Source organism: Bombina bombina, chromosome 2 (genome assembly GCF_027579735.1).
Source record: "Bombina bombina isolate aBomBom1 chromosome 2, aBomBom1.pri, whole genome shotgun sequence".
In the NCBI taxonomy this organism is placed as follows: Eukaryota; Metazoa; Chordata; class Amphibia; order Anura; family Bombinatoridae; genus Bombina; species Bombina bombina.
The window spans coordinates 346,232,965-346,252,684 of record NC_069500.1 but is presented as its reverse complement, the minus strand read 5'-3'; the positions used below and the strand labels follow the sequence as shown (position 1 = coordinate 346,252,684).

Below are 19,720 nucleotides of genomic sequence, written 5' to 3'. Positions count from 1 at the left end.
TGGACCTGGTGTTTAAAGGGATATGAAACCAAAATATTTTCTTTCATGATTCAGATAGAGCATGAAATTTTAAGCAACTTTTCTATTTTACTCCTATTAATTTTTCTTCATTCTCTTGGTATCTTTATTTGAAAATTAGGAATGTAAGCTTTGGAGCCAGACCATTTCCATCTAAAGGGGAGGAGAGTCCTCGGCTTCATTCATTACTGTTGGGAATTAAGAACCTGGCCACCAGAAGGAGGCAAAGACACCCCAGCCAAAGGCTTAAATACATCCCCCACTTCCCTCATCCCCCCAGTCATTCTTTGCCTTTCGTCACAGGACGACGGCAGAGAAGTGCCGAAGGTCGGAGTAGTCTCTTATGGAGGGTAGTACTCTTCGCATTGGGACTGGAGTTTTTAAATAGTCCTGTCAGCCTCTCAGTGAGAGCCTGAGTGAAAGTTAGAGTACGGAGATGCAGGGAGAATCTTTCTGCGAACCCATCCTGGCTCCACAAGCAATCAGCGCCGACGAGTTTTGCTGCCAGCTTTTTATACTCCAGTCCATGTCAGGACTGAGGCTACTAACCTGTCACTCTTGAAAGGCCGTGTTCCTGTTCCACGGCGTAGATTCTGGTAAGATCGTTTCATATTTATTGCATAATGATAACATGGAAGACAGGGTCACAGTGTAACGCCTTTTATTGACAGAATCAAGGGTTTATATTCCTGGAAAGGGGATTATTGAACAGGAGGGGTTTATATAACATTTTATTTATTGTGTCATTGCTGTGTTATGTGCGAGATGAGGCTCTGGCAATGTGTGGAACTCTCAGGTTTACTTACAGGAGTATCGCGCAGCCCTTTTTTGGCGCGTTTCCTCCTTAGGCAGGGGCGGTTCCTGACGGGCATTCCATGTGACCGGGTGTGGCTATCTCTCTTCCTCTGTTGATCAGCGGCGCAGGAGACGAAACGGTTTCTGTGACCCGGCCATTGGAGGTTATAAAGGTGCCTATTTAGTTAATCTAGTCCTTAATATCAACACAAGCTATGGAGGACTTTGACGCGTTAGAGGGTTCTCCCTCTAACTAGGTCTCATTCCTGTGTTTATTGTGAGGAGGTTCTGGTAGAACAGCCTTCTCAACTATGTTCCACATGCCTTAATAAAGTTCCGACATCTAAGAGTAAGCGGATGTCTAGTACTACTGAGCCATCCACCTCTGAGGGGTCCCGTCCCATGAGGTGCGTTCCCTGCATCTATCTCCTATTGCACATGCAGCGCCCCAGGGTCCAACCATTACTCCTGCGAGAGAGATTAGTTTTTTTGCAGATCACCTGCAAACGGAGGTATCGAAAGTGATCCATGCCTTACCATGGTGGCCCGGCCCAGGGGTTGTCTACTCCTGTGGAAAATTCTGAGGCGTTATACGATGACGAGGCCCACTCCAACTCTTTGGAGGAGGCCCCTTCTGGGTCTGAGTCCATTTCATCCAAACCTCTGGCGCCGGAGGAGTCTGACTTTAGGTTTAGGATGGAAAATTTGCACTTTTTGCTTAGGCAAGTGCTTGCTACTCTGGAGGTTCCAGAGCCGAAACTTCCAGAAGAAACTTTGATTCCTAAACTTGATGAGGTATATGAGGACAGGGTGATGCCTCAGGCCTTCCCGGTTCCTGTTAAGATGGTAAATATTATTAAGAATGAATGGGAGTGATTAGGTTCTTCCTTTTCCCCTTCTTCCTTTAAGAAACTGTTCTCCGTCCAGGACTCTCAGCTGGAGCTTTGGGGTACTGTCCCTAAGGTGGATGGTGCTATCTCCACGCTCGCGAAGCAGACTACTCTTCCCCTGGAGGATAGTTCATCGTTTAAGGAGCCCATGTATAAAAAGTTGGAAAACATGTTAAGGAAAATGTTTCAACACACAGGGTTTTTTTCAACCTGCAGCGGCTGTAGCTGCGGTCACCAGAGCGGTGACATATTGGTGTGAATTCCTGTGTAAAATGGTCGAGGGGGAGACTTCCATCAACGAGATACAGGACAAGATTAAGGCACTGTAGATCGCCAATTCTTTCATATGTGATGCAAATTATTTGCCTGAACGCTAAGGTGTCAGGTTTTTCCGTTTTAGCTCGCAGGGCTCTGTGGCTAAAGTCTTGGTCTGCGAACATGACCTCTAAGTTGAGGCTGTTGGCCCTGCCTTTTCAAGGAAAGATTCTGTTCGGTCCATGATTAGTTTCGATCATATCCACGATTACGGGAGGCAAGGGAGCTTTCCTCCCACAGGATAAGAAGGCTAAGCCTAAAGGATCTACTTTTCTCCAACATAGGTGTGTCCGGTCCACGGCGTCATCCTTACTTGTGGGATATTCTCTTCCCCAACAGGAAATGGCAAAGAGCCCAGCAAAGCTGGTCACATGATCCCTCCTAGGCTCCGCCTACCCCAGTCATTCTCTTTGCCGTTGTACAGGCAACATCTCCACGGAGATGGCTTAGAGTTTTTTAGTGTTTAACTGTAGTTTTTATTATTCAATCAAGAGTTTGTTATTTTAAAATAGTGCTGGTATGTACTATTTACTCAGAAACAGAAAAGAGATGAAGATTTCTGTTTGTATGAGGAAAATGATTTTAGCAACCGTTACTAAAATCCATGGCTGTTCCACACAGGACTGTTGAGAGCAATTAACTTCAGTTGGGGGAACAGTGAGCAGTCTCTTGCTGCTTGAGGTATGACACATTCTAACAAGACGATGTAATGCTGGAAGCTGTCATTTTCCCTATGGGATCCGGTAAGCCATGTTTATTAAGATAGTAAATAAGGGCTTCACAAGGGCTTATTAAGACTGTAGACTTTTTCTGGGCTAAATCGATTCATTATTAACACATATTTAGCCTTGAGGAATCATTTAATCTGGGTATTTTGATAAGATTATATCGGCAGGCACTGTTTTAGACACCTTATTCTTTAGGGGCTTTCCCAAATCATAGGCAGAGCCTCATTTTCGCGCCGGTGTTGCGCACTTGTTTTTGAGAGGCATGACATGCAGTCGCATGTGTGAGGAGCTCTGATACTTAGAAAAGACTTTCTGAAGGCGTCATTTGGTATCGTATTCCCCTTTGGGCTTGGTTGGGTCTCAGCAAAGCAGATACCAGGGACTGTAAAGGGGTTAAAGTTAAAAACGGCTCCGGTTCCGTTATTTTAAGGGTTAAAGCTTCCAAATTTGGTGTGCAATACTTTTAAGGCTTTAAGACACTGTGGTGAAATTTTGGTGAATTTTGAACAATTCCTTCATATTTTTTCGCAATTGCAGTAATAAAGTGTGTTCAGTTTAAAATTTAAAGTGACAGTAACGGTTTTATTTTAAAACGTTTTTTGTACTTTGTTATCAAGTTTATGCCTGTTTAACATGTCTGAACTACCAGATAGACTGTGTTCTGAATGTGGGGAAGCCAGAATTCCTTCTCATTTAAATAAATGTGATTTATGTGACAATGACAATGATGCCCAAGATGATTCCTCAAGTGAGGGGAGTAAGCATGGTACTGCATCATTCCCTCCTTCGTCTACACGAGTCTTGCCCACTCAGGAGGCCCCTAGTACATCTAGCACGCCAATACTCCTTACTATGCAACAATTAACGGCTGTAATGGATAATTCTGTCAAAAACATTTTAGCCAAAATGAACACTTATCAGCGTAAGCGCGACTGCTCTGTTTTAGATACTGAAGAGCATGACGACGCTGATAATAATGGTTCTGAAGGGCCCCTAAACCAGTCTGATGGGGCCAGGGAGGTTTTGTCTGAGGGAGAAATTACTGATTCAGGGAACATTTCTCAACAAGCTGAACCTGATGTGATTACGTTTAAATTTAAGTTGGAACATCTCCGCATTCTGCTTAAGGAGGTATTATCCACTCTGGATGATTGTGACAAGTTGGTCATCCCAGAGAAACTATGTAAAATGGACAAGTTCCTAGAGGTCCCGGGGCTCCCAGAAGCTTTTCCTATACCCAAGCGGGTGGCGGACATTGTAAATAAAGAATGGGAAAGGCCCGGTATTCCTTTCGTCCCTCCCCCCATATTTAAAAAATTGTTTCCTATGGTCGACCCCAGAAAGGACTTATGGCAGACAGTCCCCAAGGTCGAGGGAGCGGTTTCCACCTTAAACAAACGCACCACTATACCCATAGAAGATAGTTGTGCTTTCAAAGATCCTATGGATAAAAAATTAGAAGGTTTACTTAAAAAGATGTTTGTTCAGCAGGGTTACCTTCTACAACCAATTTCATGCATTGTCCCTGTCGCTACAGCCGCGTGTTTCTGGTTCGATGAGCTGGTAAAGGCGGTCGATAGTGATTCTCCTCCTTATGAGGAGATTATGGACAGAATCAATGCTCTCAAATTGGCTAATTCTTTCACCTTAGACGCCACTTTGCAATTGGCTAGGTTAGCGGCTAAGAACTCTGGGTTTGCTATTGTGGCGCGCAGAGCGCTTTGGTTGAAATCTTGGTCAGCTGATGCGTCTTCCAAGAACAAGCTACTTAACATTCCTTTCAAGGGGAAAACGCTGTTTGGCCCTGACTTGAAAGAGATTATCTCTGATATCACTGGGGGTAAGGGCCACGCCCTTCCTCAGGATCGGCCTTTCAAGGCCAAAAATAAACCTCATTTTCGTCCCTTTCGTAGAAACGGACCAGCCCAAAGTGCTACGTCCTCTAAGCAAGAGGGTAATTCTTCTCAAGCCAAGCCAGCTTGGAGACCAATGCAAGGCTGGAACAAGGGAAAGCAGGCCAAGAAACCTACCACTGCTACCAAGACAGCATGAAATGTTGGCCCCCGATCCGGGACCGGATCTGGTGGGGGGTAGACTCTCTCTCTTCGCTCAGGCTTGGGCAAGAGATGTTCTGGATCCTTGGGCGCTAGAAATAGTCTCCCAAGGTTATTTTCTGGAGTTCAAGGGGCTTCCCCCAAGGGGGAGGTTCCACAGGTCTCAGTTGTCTTCAGACCACATAATAAGACAGGCATTCTTACATTGTGTAGAAGACCTGTTAAAAATGGGAGTGATTCATCCTGTTCCATTAGGAGAACAAGGGATGGGGTTCTACTCCAATCTGTTCATAGTTCCCAAAAAAGAGGGAACGTTCAGACCAATCTTAGATCTCAAGATCTTAAACAAGTTTCTCAAGGTTCCATCGTTCAAGATGGAAACCATTCGAACAATTCTTCCTTCCATCCAGGAAGGTCAATTCATGACCACGGTGGATTTAAAGGATGCGTATCTACATATTCCTATCCACAAGGAACATCATCGGTTCCTAAGGTTCGCATTCCTGGACAAGCATTACCAGTTCGTGGCGCTTCCTTTCGGATTAGCCACTGCTCCAAGGATTTTCACAAAGGTACTAGGGTCCCTTCTAGCTGTGCTAAGACCAAGGGGCATTGCCGTAGTACCTTACTTGGACGACATTCTGATTCAAGCGTCGTCCCTTCCTCCAGCAAAGGCTCACACGGACATTGTCCTGGCCTTTCTCAGATCTCACGGATGGAAAGTGAACGTGGAAAAGAGTTCTCTATCTCCGTCAACAAGGGTTCCCTTCTTGGGAACAATAATAGACTCCTTAGAAATGAGGATTTTTCTGACAGAAGCCAGAAAAACAAAGCTTCTAGACTCTTGTCGGATACTTCATTCCGTTCCTCTTCCTTCCATAGCGCAGTGCATGGAAGTGATAGGTTTGATGGTAGCGGCAATGGACATAGTTCCTTTTGCGCGCATTCATCTAAGACCATTACAACTGTGCATGCTCAGTCAGTGGAATGGGGACTATACAGACTTGTCTCCGAAGATACAAGTAAATCAGAGGACCAGAGACTCACTCCGTTGGTGGCTGTCCCTGGACAACCTGTCACAAGGGATGACCTTCCGCAGACCAGAGTGGGTCATTGTCACGACCGACGCCAGTCTGATGGGCTGGGGCGCGGTCTGGGGATCCCTGAAAGCTCAGGGTCTTTGGTCTCGGGAAGAATCTCTTCTACCGATAAATATTCTGGAACTGAGAGCGATATTCAATGCTCTCAAAGCTTGGCCTCAGCTAGCGAGGGCCAAGTTCATACGGTTTCAATCAGACAACATGACAACTGTTGCGTACATCAACCATCAGGGGGGAACAAGGAGTTCCCTAGCGATGGAAGAAGTGACCAAAATCATTCTATGGGCGGAGTCTCACTCCTGCCACCTGTCTGCTATCCACATCCCAGGAGTGGAAAATTGGGAAGCGGATTTTCTGAGTCGTCAGACATTGCATCCGGGGGAGTGGGAACTCCATCCGGAAATCTTTGCCCAAGTCACTCAACTGTGGGGCATTCCAGACATGGATCTGATGGCCTCTCGTCAGAACTTCAAAGTTCCTTGCTACGGGTCCAGATCCAGGGATCCCAAGGCGGCTCTAGTGGATGCACTAGTAGCACCTTGGACCTTCAAACTAGCTTATGTGTTCCCGCCGTTTCCTCTCATCCCCAGGCTGGTAGCCAGGATCAATCAGGAGAGGGCGTCGGTGATCTTGATAGCTCCTGCGTGGCCACGCAGGACTTGGTATGCAGATCTGGTGAATATGTCATCGGCTCCACCATGGAAGCTACCTTTGAGACGAGACCTTCTTGTTCAGGGTCCGTTCGAACATCCGAATCTGGTCTCACTCCAGCTGACTGCTTGGAGATTGAACGCTTGATCTTATCGAAGCGAGGGTTCTCAGATTCTGTTATCGATACTCTTGTTCAGGCCAGAAAGCCTGTAACTAGAAAGATTTACCACAAAATTTGGAAAAAATATATCTGTTGGTGTGAATCTAAAGGATTCCCTTGGGACAAGGTTAAAATTCCTAAGATTCTATCCTTCCTTCAAGAAGGATTGGAAAAAGGATTATCTGCAAGTTCCCTGAAGGGACAGATTTCTGCCTTGTCTGTGTTACTTCACAAAAAGCTGGCAGCTGTGCCAGATGTTCAAGCCTTTGTTCAGGCTCTGGTCAGAATCAAGCCTGTTTACAAACCTTTGACTCCTCCTTGGAGTCTCAACTTAGTTCTTTCAGTTCTTCAGGGGGTTCCGTTTGAACCCTTACATTCCGTTGATATTAAGTTATTATCTTGGAAAGTTTTGTTTTTGGTTGCAATTTCTTCTGCTCGAAGAGTTTCAGAATTATCTGCTCTGCAGTGTTCTCCTCCTTATCTGGTGTTCCATGCAGATAAGGTGGTTTTACGTACTAAACCCGGTTTTCTTCCAAAAGATGTTTCTAACAAAAACATTAACCAGGAGATTATCGTACCTTCTCTGTGTCCGAAACCAGTTTCGAAGAAGGAACGTTTGTTGCACAATTTGGATGTTGTTCGCGCTCTAAAATTCTATTTAGATGCTACAAAGGATTTTAGACAAACATCTTCCTTGTTTGTTGTTTATTCCGGTAAAAGGAGAGGTCAAAAAGCAACTTCTACCTCTCTCTCTTTTTGGATTAAAAGCATCATCAGATTGGCTTACGAGACTGCCGGACGGCAGCCTCCCGAAAGAATCACAGCTTATTCCACTAGGGCTGTGGCTTCCACATGGGCCTTCAAGAACGAGGCTTCTGTTGATCAGATATGTAGGGCAGCGACTTGGTCTTCACTGCACACTTTTACCAAATTTTACAAGTTTGATACTTTTGCTTCTTCTGAGGCTATTTTTGGGAGAAAGGTTTTGCAAGCCGTGGTGCCTTCCATTTAGGTGACCTGATTTGCTCCCTCCCTTCATCCGTGTCCTAAAGCTTTGGTATTGGTTCCCACAAGTAAGGATGACGCCGTGGACCGGACACACCTATGTTGGAGAAAACAGAATTTATGTTTACCTGATAAATTACTTTCTCCAACGGTGTGTCCGGTCCACGGCCCGCCCTGGTTTTTTAATCAGGTCTGATATTTTATTTTCTTTAACTACAGTCACCACGGTATCATATGGTTTCTCCTATGCAAATATTCCTCCTTAACGTCGGTCGAATGACTGGGGTAGGCGGAGCCTAGGAGGGATCATGTGACCAGCTTTGCTGGGCTCTTTGCCATTTCCTGTTGGGGAAGAGAATATCCCACAAGTAAGGATGACGCCGTGGACCGGACACACCGTTGGAGAAAGTAATTTATCAGGTAAACATAAATTCTGTTTTCGTCCCTTTTGTGTGGACAAGGCCCAGTGCCAGCAGCCCGCCTGAAAGAGGACCAGTCCAAGGGAACTTGGAAACCGGCTCATTCTTGGAACAAGTCTAAGCAGAGCAAGAAGCCCGCCAAGATCAAATCGGCATGAAGGGGCGGCCCCCGACCGGTCTCTGGACCAAGGGGCAGATTATCTCTCTTCTCAGAAGCATGGTTGTAGGACGTTCAGGATCCTTGGGTTCTGGACGTTGTCACCTAGGGCTACAGGATAGGGTTCAGATCCCATCCGCCCGTGGGCAGATTTCTCCTTTCATACCGGTCTTCAAGAAAAATGGTCTTGCCGGAAAAGAGAGAAGCCTTTCTAGAATGTGTGAGAGATCTCTCCTCTCTAGGTGCCATCGTACCAGTACCCCAAGCAGAAAGGGGTCTAGGGTACTAATCAAATCTTTTTGTGGTTCCAAAGAAGGAAGGCGCGTTCCGCACGTTTATGGACCTAAAGTGTTTGTTTTAAATAATTTTTATTGAGGTTATACATGTAAATAACAGTCAAGAGTTCAGCAGTAAATACAATTAGGTACATCTTAAATTGATTTAGCTATTACATTCAGACCTGAAAAAATAACAGAATACAAGGCTGCCAAAATACAGAAGATCAGTACAAATCTATTCAGCAAATTACTACCAGACTAGTAAGATGGAACCTCATTTTACTTTTATATATAAGATAAATGCACCTCTAATGTTTCAACAGGCCTATGGACTCATGGACCTATGGAAACTAAATGTCTCAAGGAGGTGCTCTAATGTAAAACACGGTCACTCTTGGACCAAACATAAAGTGGAGATTTAAAAAAAAAAACAAAAAAAAAAACCCTCCATTTTCTCGTATTACTTATGTGTTGGTGGGACTCCCTACGCCTGCGATACGACTGAAAATGAGTTGCACAAATTTAGGCACATGTGGAAGCGTATAGCAAACATTGCTCAAGATTAGACAACAGTGTGTAAAGAACCAAGATATGTCCAGTCTATAGATATGTATCGTAACGTTACAAGAGTCTATATTTCAGGAGGACTAGTAGCGTTAAGGATAGAATTATAGAGGCTTGAATAACCCTAGAGAGACTATTGTTAAATCCTCTGTGATGGAGCACATATGGTCTCTTGGTTCTGGACAGTAAAGCACAATAGGGCAGAGATTGAGCAGATTTCGATCTCGTACTTGCCGTAGTATAATGTGGTGAGCACTTCTAGCAGTGTGTATATATATATATATATATATATCAAATAGTGAGAGGCAAAGCACATAGGGTCTAACAACCATGAGTGTGCGTAGTGTACAATATGAACATAGTATTTCTATCATGACTCACTTAAAGTATAGAAAAAATGGGAATATACTACTCTATCGTGACCATGGGTTTGCTAGGTGCTCTATAGTGTAGTTCACATACATAACTGGTAAGAATCAGGGTATTGTATTGTTCTAATATATAGCAAGATAACCAAGGTATATTTATATGGGCTATTAAAGCAGTCAGGGTTGGGTGATGTTATTTGTTATAGTAATTAAAAAGACCCATATTAGGTATTGCTTTACCCTGGAATATAATCATTCCCGTGCAAAGCTTAATCTAGGTAAATACTCTACAGAGCTTAATTATGGTCATGAAATATTATTTTAAAAAAGAAGGTAAATAAATAAGCGCTAGAGTTAATAACCCCTAAGCCTCTTACTCCTACTATCTTCTTCCTAGATGGAAATATATCAAAAACTAGAATTTGGGGGAGTGGAGAAATGGCGCTAAAAAATAGCACTGTGGGTAAGGGTACTATGGATATAATAATAATACCCTCTCACTTATAGTGAGGTATAGGAAACCTGTATATTAATGGTGAATATCAACAACAAAACATGAAGAATAAATTAAATAGTTTAATACAAATATAACTCATTAAATAAAAGCGCACATATGTAAAACATATAAAATTGAAAATGTATCTAAGTGTTGCAACACTGAAACAATTAGCTATGAAATGCTTCTATACATTGATACATAAAATAAATCCACCTCATAAAAACAAATATCGCAAAATAAATCTAAGCCTTTATCATAAACACCTAGAAATGCTTAACTCTGATACCGTCAAGGAAATACTAGATACAATGTTGCTAATACTGTTAAATCCTCTTTTTTTAGCTATACAACAAATTGAAAGTGGCAAATGACAACAGTGTACAGAGTAGCAAATATGCAAAGTGACTAATTGCTGTGAGTTCAGTCAGTGTTCCAAATTGCATATAAATATATGAATAAAGCTTGTCAACTTTTTCTTTAAACCTACACCATAAGAGTAAGTATTGAACACTAAAACCGTCAAGGAGATGCTGGATGCAGTTCTTGTTAGTACTGCTATCTTCCCATAATGGCTTATGCCTGACTTATGTAAATGGCAGCAGTGTGCAGAACTGAAAATATGCAAGACAGTTTGTTGGCTTAAATTCAATCGGTATTCCGAATGTTCCTATACATATGAGTATACAGTTCTTAGGGAGATATTCTTACCCTTATTTTGGATATAGTGAGCCGGTATTACTCTCGGCGTCTTGTCCGGCTCCTAATGCTTACCACGGCTTCTCCTCTGTGTTCTCAGCAAGTTCTGAAGGAGAGTAGTTCCGGAAGGTAAATTACCTGGTGACCCCGGTCTCCATCTGGCTTGCTTATGCCCGTTGTACTGAGGACAAGTACCGCAAATAGCGAGGTTTTTCTTTCTTCTAACTTGTGCAAGTTATTCTGAAAGTTGTCCTCTGTTTCAATATATCCTGCACTTTAGTACTATACGTATGCAGGTAGTAATTGGAGGCGGTATCGAAAGTGATCCATGCCTTACCATCATGGAAGTGTGATCTATTTCTGACACCAGGAGAAAACCAATTACTTCTCAGCACAGTGTGCGTTCGCGAGTTTGTACCCTCAGTTATCTTGTTAATGGCGCCATGAAAACTTTGTTCAAGCTCTTTGAGGTGCTCTTTTAAGTAATGGAGCTTCACTTTCCCAAACATCCAGGGATAACATAGCTTGACGTTTTTATTTTCAGTGTCTATGCACTGTTTATCCGGCCTGTGTGTTTACCGGGCGGGGGGGGGGCGGTTGAGAGCCGCTCGGTGGAGAGCCTGCCCTAGGCCTCAACGCTCCGGACTGGTTTGCAAAGAGGTGGTATTCTACCTTAAAATATATCTTTCAATTCAGCTTGGCCTATAGGCAAGAAATATCAGGGTAAACTTGTTTGATGGTCAATTAATACACTGATAAGAAGCAGATTATCTGTGGTCCACTCGGAGCAACCAATATTGCGACCATTCAAGGTGCTGCCTAGAGACATGCCCCCTGGACCTAAAGTGTTTAAACAAGTTTCTGAGTGTTCCATCATTCAAAATGGAAACTATCAGATCTATTCTGCCCCTAGTTCAAGAGGGACAGTTCATGACAACCATAGACTTGAAGGACGCTTACCTTCATGTGCCAATCCACAGGGACCACTTCAATTTCCTGAGATTCGCATTTCTGGACCAACACTTCTAGTTTGTGGCCCTTCCATTTGTTCTGGCAACGCCCCCTGAGAGCCTTCACGAAGGTTCTGGGGGTGCTTCTCTCAGTGGCCAGAGCTAGAGGCATTGCTGTGGTGCCCTATCTGGACGACATCCTAGTCCAGGCGCCGTCGCTCACTCTTGCAGAGGATCATTTTATTTCTTTTGCTCCAATCTCACGGTTGGAAGATCAACTCAGGAAAGAGTTTCCGGATTCCCAGCAACAGGGTTGAGTTCCTGGATACGATAATAGACTCTATGTCCATGAAAAATTTTCTCACAGACTGTCGACGCAGAAAGATTGCGTTGTCTTGTCTTGCCCTTCAGTCCTCCTCAAGCCCCTCGGTGGCTCAGTGTATGGAGGTGATCGGACTCATGGTTTTCAGCATAGACGTCATTCCATTCGCCAGGTTCCATCTCAGACCTCTTCAATTGTGCATGTTGAGACAGTGGAAAGGCGATCATTCAGATCTATTACAGCAGATATCCATGGATGCTCGGACTCGGTTCTCCCTCTCGTGGTGGATCCGTCCGGAGCAACTGTCCATGGGGACATCCTTCTTGAGGCCGTCCTTGAAGATTGTCACCACGGACGCGAGTCTGGCAGGATGGGGAGCTGTTTGGGGTGCCAGGATGGCACAAGGAAAATGGTCCCGGGAGGAGATTCCAGACAGACAACATTACTTAAGTGGCTTACATCAACCACCAGGGGTGTACGAGGAGCTCCCTAGCTATGAGGGAGGTGTCTCAGAACTTGGAGTGGGCGAAGTCCCACAGCTGCTCGCTCTCAGCGATTCACATTCCAGGTGTGGACAACTGCGAAGCAGACTTTCTCGGCAGGCAATCCTTCCGTCCGGTGGAATTGTCTCTTCACCCCGAAGTGTCCATTGGAACGCCGGAGATCTCATAGCGTCCAGACTCAATTGCAAGCTACCCCGATAAGGATCGAGGTCCAGGGATCCCCAGGCAGAGCTAATAGATGCCTTACTGGTGCCTTGGGGGTTCAGCCTAGCTTACATTTTTCCAAAGTTACCACTTCTACTTCGTGTAGTGGCACGTATCAAACAGGAGCGAACTTCAGCCATTCTGATTGCTCCATTGTGGCCGCAGAGGACGTGGTTTGTCGATCTGGTGGGGATGTCATCCTCTCCGCTGTGGACATTATCCTGTCGCAGGGATCTGCTGGAACAGGGCCCCTTTCAACATCAAAATCTCGATTCTCTGAGGCTGACTGCGTGGAGATTGAACGCCTAGTCTTGGCCAAGAGAGTCTTTTCTGAAAGTGTGATTGATACTCTAATTCAGGCAAGGAAGCCAGTCACTCGTCGCATCTACCATAAGGTGTGGAGGACTAACTTGTCCTGGTGTGAGAAGCATGGATATCCCTGGCATAAGGTGAAGGTATCCAAGATTCTGTCCTTTCTCCAAGACGGTTTGGAGAAAGGTCTTGCCGCTAGTTCCTTAAAGGGACAGATTTCAGCATTATCAGTCTTGTTGCATAGGAGACTCGCTGAGCTCCCTGACATCCAATCTTTTGTTCAGGCTCTGTCTAGAATCAGGCCTGTTTTTAGACAGTTTGCTCCCCCATGGAGCTTAAACTTGGTCCTTAAGGTTTTGCAGAGGGTTCCGTTTGAGCCTATGCATTCCATTGACATTAAGATTCTGTCCTGGAAGGTTCTCTTCCTGTTGGCCATTGCATCGGCACGCAGAGTATCTGAACTGGCTGCCTTGCAATGTGAGCCCCCTTATCTAGTTTTTCATGCGAATAAGACTGTGCTTTGCACTGGTTTGGGGTTTCATTCCAAGATATTGTCTAACCGTAACATCAATCAGGAAATACTGGTTCCTTCTTTGTGTCCTAACCCTCCTTCTTCTAAGGAGAGGTTACTTCATAATCTGGATGTGGTTCGTGCCCTGAAGTTCTATCTTCAGGCTACGAAGGATTTCAGACAGTCTACATCTCTCTTTATGGTGTATTCAGGGAAGTGCAATGAGCAGAAAGCCTCTTCTACTTCTTTGGCCTTTTGGTTGAGGAGCTTGATTCACTTGGCCTATGAGACAACGGGACATAAGCCTCCTCAGAGGATCACGGCTCATTTAACTAGAGCTGTGGCTTCTTCTTGGGCCTTCAAGAATGAGGCCTCTATGGAGCAAATTTGTAAGGTGGCTACCTGGTCCTTACACACTTTTACAAAGTTTTACAAATTTTACGTTTTTGCTTCTGCGGAAGCTGTTTTTGGGAGAGAGGTTTTACAGGCTGTGGTACCCTCTGATTTGGGTCTGCATTTTTACCCTCCTGGTTTCATTCAGTGTCCTCTAGAGCTTGGGTATATGTTCCCAACAGTAATGAATGAAGCCGTGGACTCTCCTCCCCTTTAGATGGAAAACATAAATTATGCTTACCTGATAATTTAATTTCCATCGAGGGGAGGAGAGTCCACAGCTCCCGCCCGTATCTCCGATGGGCGGCCCTAAATTTAATTAATCTTCTGGCACCATTTATACCCTGATATTTCTCCTACTGTTCCTTGTTCCCTCTGCAGAATGACTGGGGGATGAGGGAAGTGGGGGAGGTATTTAAGCCTTGGGCTGGGGTGTCTTTGCCTCATCCTGGTGGCCAGGTCCTTAATTCCCAACAGTAATGAATGAAGCCGTGGACTCTCCTACCATGATGGAAATTAAATTATCAGGTAAGCATAATTTATTTTTTTGTTTTTATTGTTTTACATTCTTTCAGATGGGGTGGGGGGGGGGGGGAATAATAACAGAAGTATTCTTAATTTCCTTCTTAATATGAGGAGCGTCCATGGCATCATTTCCCAGCCAAAGACACCCCAGCCAAAGGCTCAAATACTCACCCTACTTCCCTCATATCCCAGTCATTCTTTGCCTTTCGTCACAGGAGGTTGTGTCAGAAGATACGGAGTAGTTCCTTATGGAGGGTATCTGCCCTTCGCAATGGGACTAGATATGCTCGCTTCCAGTTGTTCTTTTTCAGCAGACTGGGGGAGATGGTTATGTTGTGGGGTAATATCTTTTTTTTTTTCTTTCTGCATAACATGCAACCTTGCACTATATAAAATGTTAGTAGCGGATCTGCCTACTATAGGTTTCAGCCGATCCAGCCTTTGTCCTCACTCTGAATGTTTCCCAAACAGCTCTGTAAAACATCTCAGGATCATATTTCACAGAGCTGTTTGTGAAAGATTCAGCTTGTGTCTACAGAATTGCTGTGGAGCAGTCAGGGAGAGAAATGGTGCTAGGTGAGGGGATTGCAATTGACATGCATTAGCAATTACACAGGTGGGGGCTGGCTGTAAGGACACTAGATAGGGTTAAAAATAGCGTATTCTTAGTTAAATCACTGCAAGGTTTATCATGATTTTTATAAGCTTTAGCAGCAAAATTGCTAATGCATGTCAGTTACAAACTTTATCTTCTTTTGGTGCTTTATTTATATAGCCCATATTTTTTTTGGTGTATAATGTCCCTTAAAGACATTAAACTTAACAATTACGCTTCTTTTTATCCCTCATCTCCTTCAGTATTTAGAATATTGATGACAATCCGGCTTCCTCTTATCGTTATGTGCCTCATGAGCTGGATGCCAAAAGGGGCACACAACAATTTGAGGAAGCCAGATTTGTCATCTATCGACTCAGTACTGAAGGAGATGCGAGCGGAGGATCGTTGGTGTGTTTACAGTAACCAAAAGGTAAGTATTTTTAAAAAGAAGCTTAATTGTAAAGTTTAATGACTTAAAGTGCCCATGTTTTTAAAGAGTATTTTCAAATACTGGGCTTTAAATAGTTCAACTTTACAATCACTTTAAGCTATTCAAAGTACAAATTAATTGCATAATTTAACATACATTAATATAATAACAATAATTTGTGTAACTAACATTAAAACCATTTAATATTTACCAATTTTAGCTTAATATTGGATACAATTTACCTCTGCGGATGTTCAACCTATCTAGTGCCTAGTGGATATATGACTACAACCTATTCACTAAATGTATATTTATAATTTGTAAATAAGAGACATTGCTTTTGTATTTGCAGTGTATTTATGTAAAATAAATTTGTTTTGCAGTGTGATTTGGTACTCGACACAGCTCATGAGAAAAATGCAGATTCTATTCTGGGGCCCAAACGGGAAGACATTTTGGATAGCATTTTGTTCAAGTCTTCTGATTTTATTATGGTGCAGTTTAAAGACATGGATGTCAATTTTGCAAAAAGAGGTAATGTCTGCACAAATTTGAACTCTCTCTTTGTGAGGAGGGTGTTTTAGTGTATGTAGATCTTATTTTTAAAATGCTTGTTGAAAGGCCTAGTTACTTTATTTAATTTTTTGGAAATCAAATTTGATTGTAGTTTTTTCCCCCCCTCTTTCAGATGGTTTCACTGATTCTTGTATCACTTCAAAGGTGAATGGTGAACATAAGGAGAAAGATCTAGAGCCATGGGATGGCTGTGGGCTTATTAGTAACAGCACATCATCACCCAAAGAGGAGCTGGAGTCGTTAGATAATGATGTTGTAAGTATGACAAAACATATTGAGGAAAGTGATATATGTAAAACACTTTCATTAACTGTTCTAAAACTGTAATTACTAAATTAAAATATTGCTCCTTGCTTAAATACATTTTCTTTCTTTCATGTAATTAGCAAGAGTCCATGAGCTAGTGACGTATGGGATATACATTCCTACCAGGAGGGGCAAAGTTTCCCAAACCTCAAAATGCCTACAAATACACCCCTCACCACACCCACAAATCAGTTTTACAAACTTTGCCTCCTATGGAGGTGGTGAAGTAAGTTTGTGCTAGATTCTACGTTGATATGCGCTCCGCAGCAGGTTGGAGCCCGGTTTTCCTCTCAGCGTGCAGTGAATGTCAGAGGGATGTGAAGAGAGTATTGCCTATTTGAATTCAATGATCTCCTTCTACGGGGTCTATTTCATAGGTTCTCTGTTATCGGTCGTAGAGATTCATCTCTTACCTCCCTTTTCAGATCGACGATATACTCTTATATATATATATATATATATATATATATATACCATTACCTCTGCTGATTTTCGTTTCAGTACTGGTTTGGCTTTCTACAACATGTAGATGAGTGTTCTGGGGTAAGTCTTATTCTCTGTGACACTCTAAGCTATGGTTGGGCACTTTTTTATAAAGTTCTAAATATATGTATTCAAACATTTATTTGCCTTGACTCAGGATGTTCAACATTCCTTATTTTCAGACAGTCAGTTTCATATTTGGGATAATGCATTTGAATTAAACAATTTTTTTTTTTTTTTTTTCTTACCTTAAAATTTGACTTTTTCCTGTGGGCTGTTAGGCTCGCGGGAGCTGAAAATGCTTCATTTTATTGCGTCATTCTTGGCGCGGACTTTTTTGGCGCAAATTTTTTTTTCTGTTTCCGGCGTCATACGTGTCGTCGGAAGTTACGTCATTTTTGACGTTCTTTTGCGGCAAAAATGTCGGCGTTCCGGATGTGGTGTCATTTTTGGCGCCAAAAGCATTTAGGCGCCAAATAATGTGGGCGTCTTATTTGGCGCTAAAAAATATGGGCGGCACTTTTGTCTCCACATTATTTAAGTCTCATTATTTATTGCTTCTGGTTGCTAGAAGCTTGTTCACTGGCATTTTTTCCCATTCCTGAAACTGTCATTTAAGGAATTTGATCAATTTTGCTTTATATGTTGTTTTTCTATTACATATTGCAAGATGTCCCACGTTGAAGCTGAGTCAGAAGATACTTCTGGAAAATCGCTGCCTGGTGCTGGAGCTACCAAAGCTAAGTGTATCTGCTGTAAACTTTTGGTAGCTGTTCCTCCAGCTGTTGTTTGTATTGAATGTCATGACAAACTTGTTAATGCAGATAATATTTCCTTTAGTAAAGTTACATTACCTGTTGCTGTTCCATCAACATCTAATACTCAGAATGTTCCTGATAACATAAGAGATTTTGTTTCTAAATCCATTAAGAAGGCTATGTCTGTTATTCCTCCTTCTAGTAAACGTAAAAAGTCTTTTAAAACTTCTCATTTTTCAGATGAATTTTTAAATGAACATCATCTTTCTGATTCTGATAATGGTTCTTCTGGTTCAGAGGATTCTGTTTCAGAGGTTGATGCTGATAAATCTTCATATTTATTTAAAATGGAATTTATTCGTTCTTTACTTAAAGAAGTCCTAATTGCATTAGAAATTGAGGATTCTGGTCCTCTTGATACTAAATCTAAACGTTTTAGATAAGGTTTTTAAATCTCCTGTAGTTATTCCAGAAGTTTTTCCTGTTCCTGGTTCTATTTCTGAAGTAATTTCTAGGGAATGGAATAATTTGGGTAATTCATTTACTCCTTCTAAACGTTTTAAGCAATTATATCCTGTGCCATTTTTACAAAGGTTCTCGGTGCCCTTCTGTCTGTAATCAGAGAACAGGGTATTGTGGTATTTCCTTATTTGGACAATATCTTGGTACTTGCTCAGTCTTCACTTTTAGCAGAATCTCATACGAATCGACTTGTGTTGTTTCTTCAAGATCATGGTTGGAGGATCAATTTACTAAAAAGTTCATTGATTCCTCAGACAAGGGTAACCTTTTTGGGTTTCCAGATAGATTCAGTGTCCATGACTCTATCTTTGACAGACAAGAGACGTTTAAAATTGATATCAGCTTGTCGAAACCTTCAGTCACAATCATTCCCTTCGGTAGCCTTATGCATGGAAATTCTAGGTCTTATGACTGCTGCATCGGACGCGATCCCCTTTGCTCGTTTTCACATGCGACCTCTTCAGCTCTGTATGCTGAACCAGTGGTGCAGGGATTACACAAAGATATCTCAATTAATATCTTTACAACCGATTGTACGACACTCTCTGACGTGGTGGACAGATCACCATCGTTTAATTCAGGGGGCTTCTTTTGTTCTTCCGACCTGGACTGTAATTTCAACAGATGCAAGTCTTACAGGTTGGGGAGCTGTGTGGGGATCTCTGACGGCACAAGGAGTTTGGGAATCTCAGGAGGTGAGATTACCGATCAATATTTTGGAACTCCATGCAATTTTCAGAGCTCTTCAGTCTTGGCCTCTTCTGAAGAGAGAATCGTTCATTTGTTTTCAGACAGACAATGTCACAACTGTGGCATACATCAATCATCAAGGAGGGACTCACAGTCCTCTGGCTATGAAAGAAGTATCTTGAATTCTGGTTTGGGCGGAATCCAGCTCCTGTCTAATCTCTGCGGTTCATATCCCAGGTATAGACAATTGGGAAGCGGATTATCTCAGTCGCCAAACGTTGCATCCGGGCGAATGGTCTCTTCACCCAGAGGTATTTCTTCAGATTGTTCAAATGTGGGAGCTTCCTGAAATAGATCTGATGGCGTCTCATCTAAACAAGAAACTTCCCAGGTATCTGTCCAGATCCCGGGATCCTCAGGCGGAAGCAGTGGATGCATTGTCACTTCCTTGGAAGTATCATCCTGCCTATATCTTTCCGCCTCTAGTTCTTCTTCCAAGAGTGATCTCCAAGATTCTGAAGGAATGCTCGTTTGTTCTGCTGGTAGCTCCGGCATGGCCTCACAGGTTTTGGTATGCGGATCTTGTCCGGATGGCCTCTTGCCATGCGTGGACTCTTCCGCTAAGACCAGACCTTCTGTCGCAAGGTCCTTTTTTCCATCAGGATCTCAAATCCTTAAATTTAAAGGTATGGAGATTGAACGCTTGATTCTTGGTCAAAGAGGTTTCTCTGACTCTGTGATTAATACTATGTTACAGGCTCGTAAATCTGTATCTAGAGAGATATATTATAGAGTCTGGAAGACTTATATTTCTTGGTGTCTTTCTCATCATTTTTCTTGGCATTCTTTTAGAATTCCGAGAATTTTACAGTTTCTTCAGGATGGTTTAGATAAAGGATTATCCGCAAGTTCTTTGAAAGGACAAATCTCTGCTCTTTCT

The 19,720-nt window shown here is 42.9% G+C and overlaps 1 protein-coding gene across 1 annotated transcript in view; it reads left to right on the top strand.

Annotated features, from left to right (window-relative positions):
* The window catches only part of ATXN2 (ataxin 2), a gene marked incomplete in the record, with an annotated part of 1,324,939 nt that overhangs the window by 252,872 nt on the left and 1,052,347 nt on the right, over window positions 1-19,720 (top strand). The window contains 2 exon segments of the mRNA XM_053699757.1: window positions 15,829-15,979; window positions 16,134-16,276. Of these exon segments, the coding sequence (XP_053555732.1) occupies window positions 15,829-15,979; window positions 16,134-16,276 (294 nt within the window).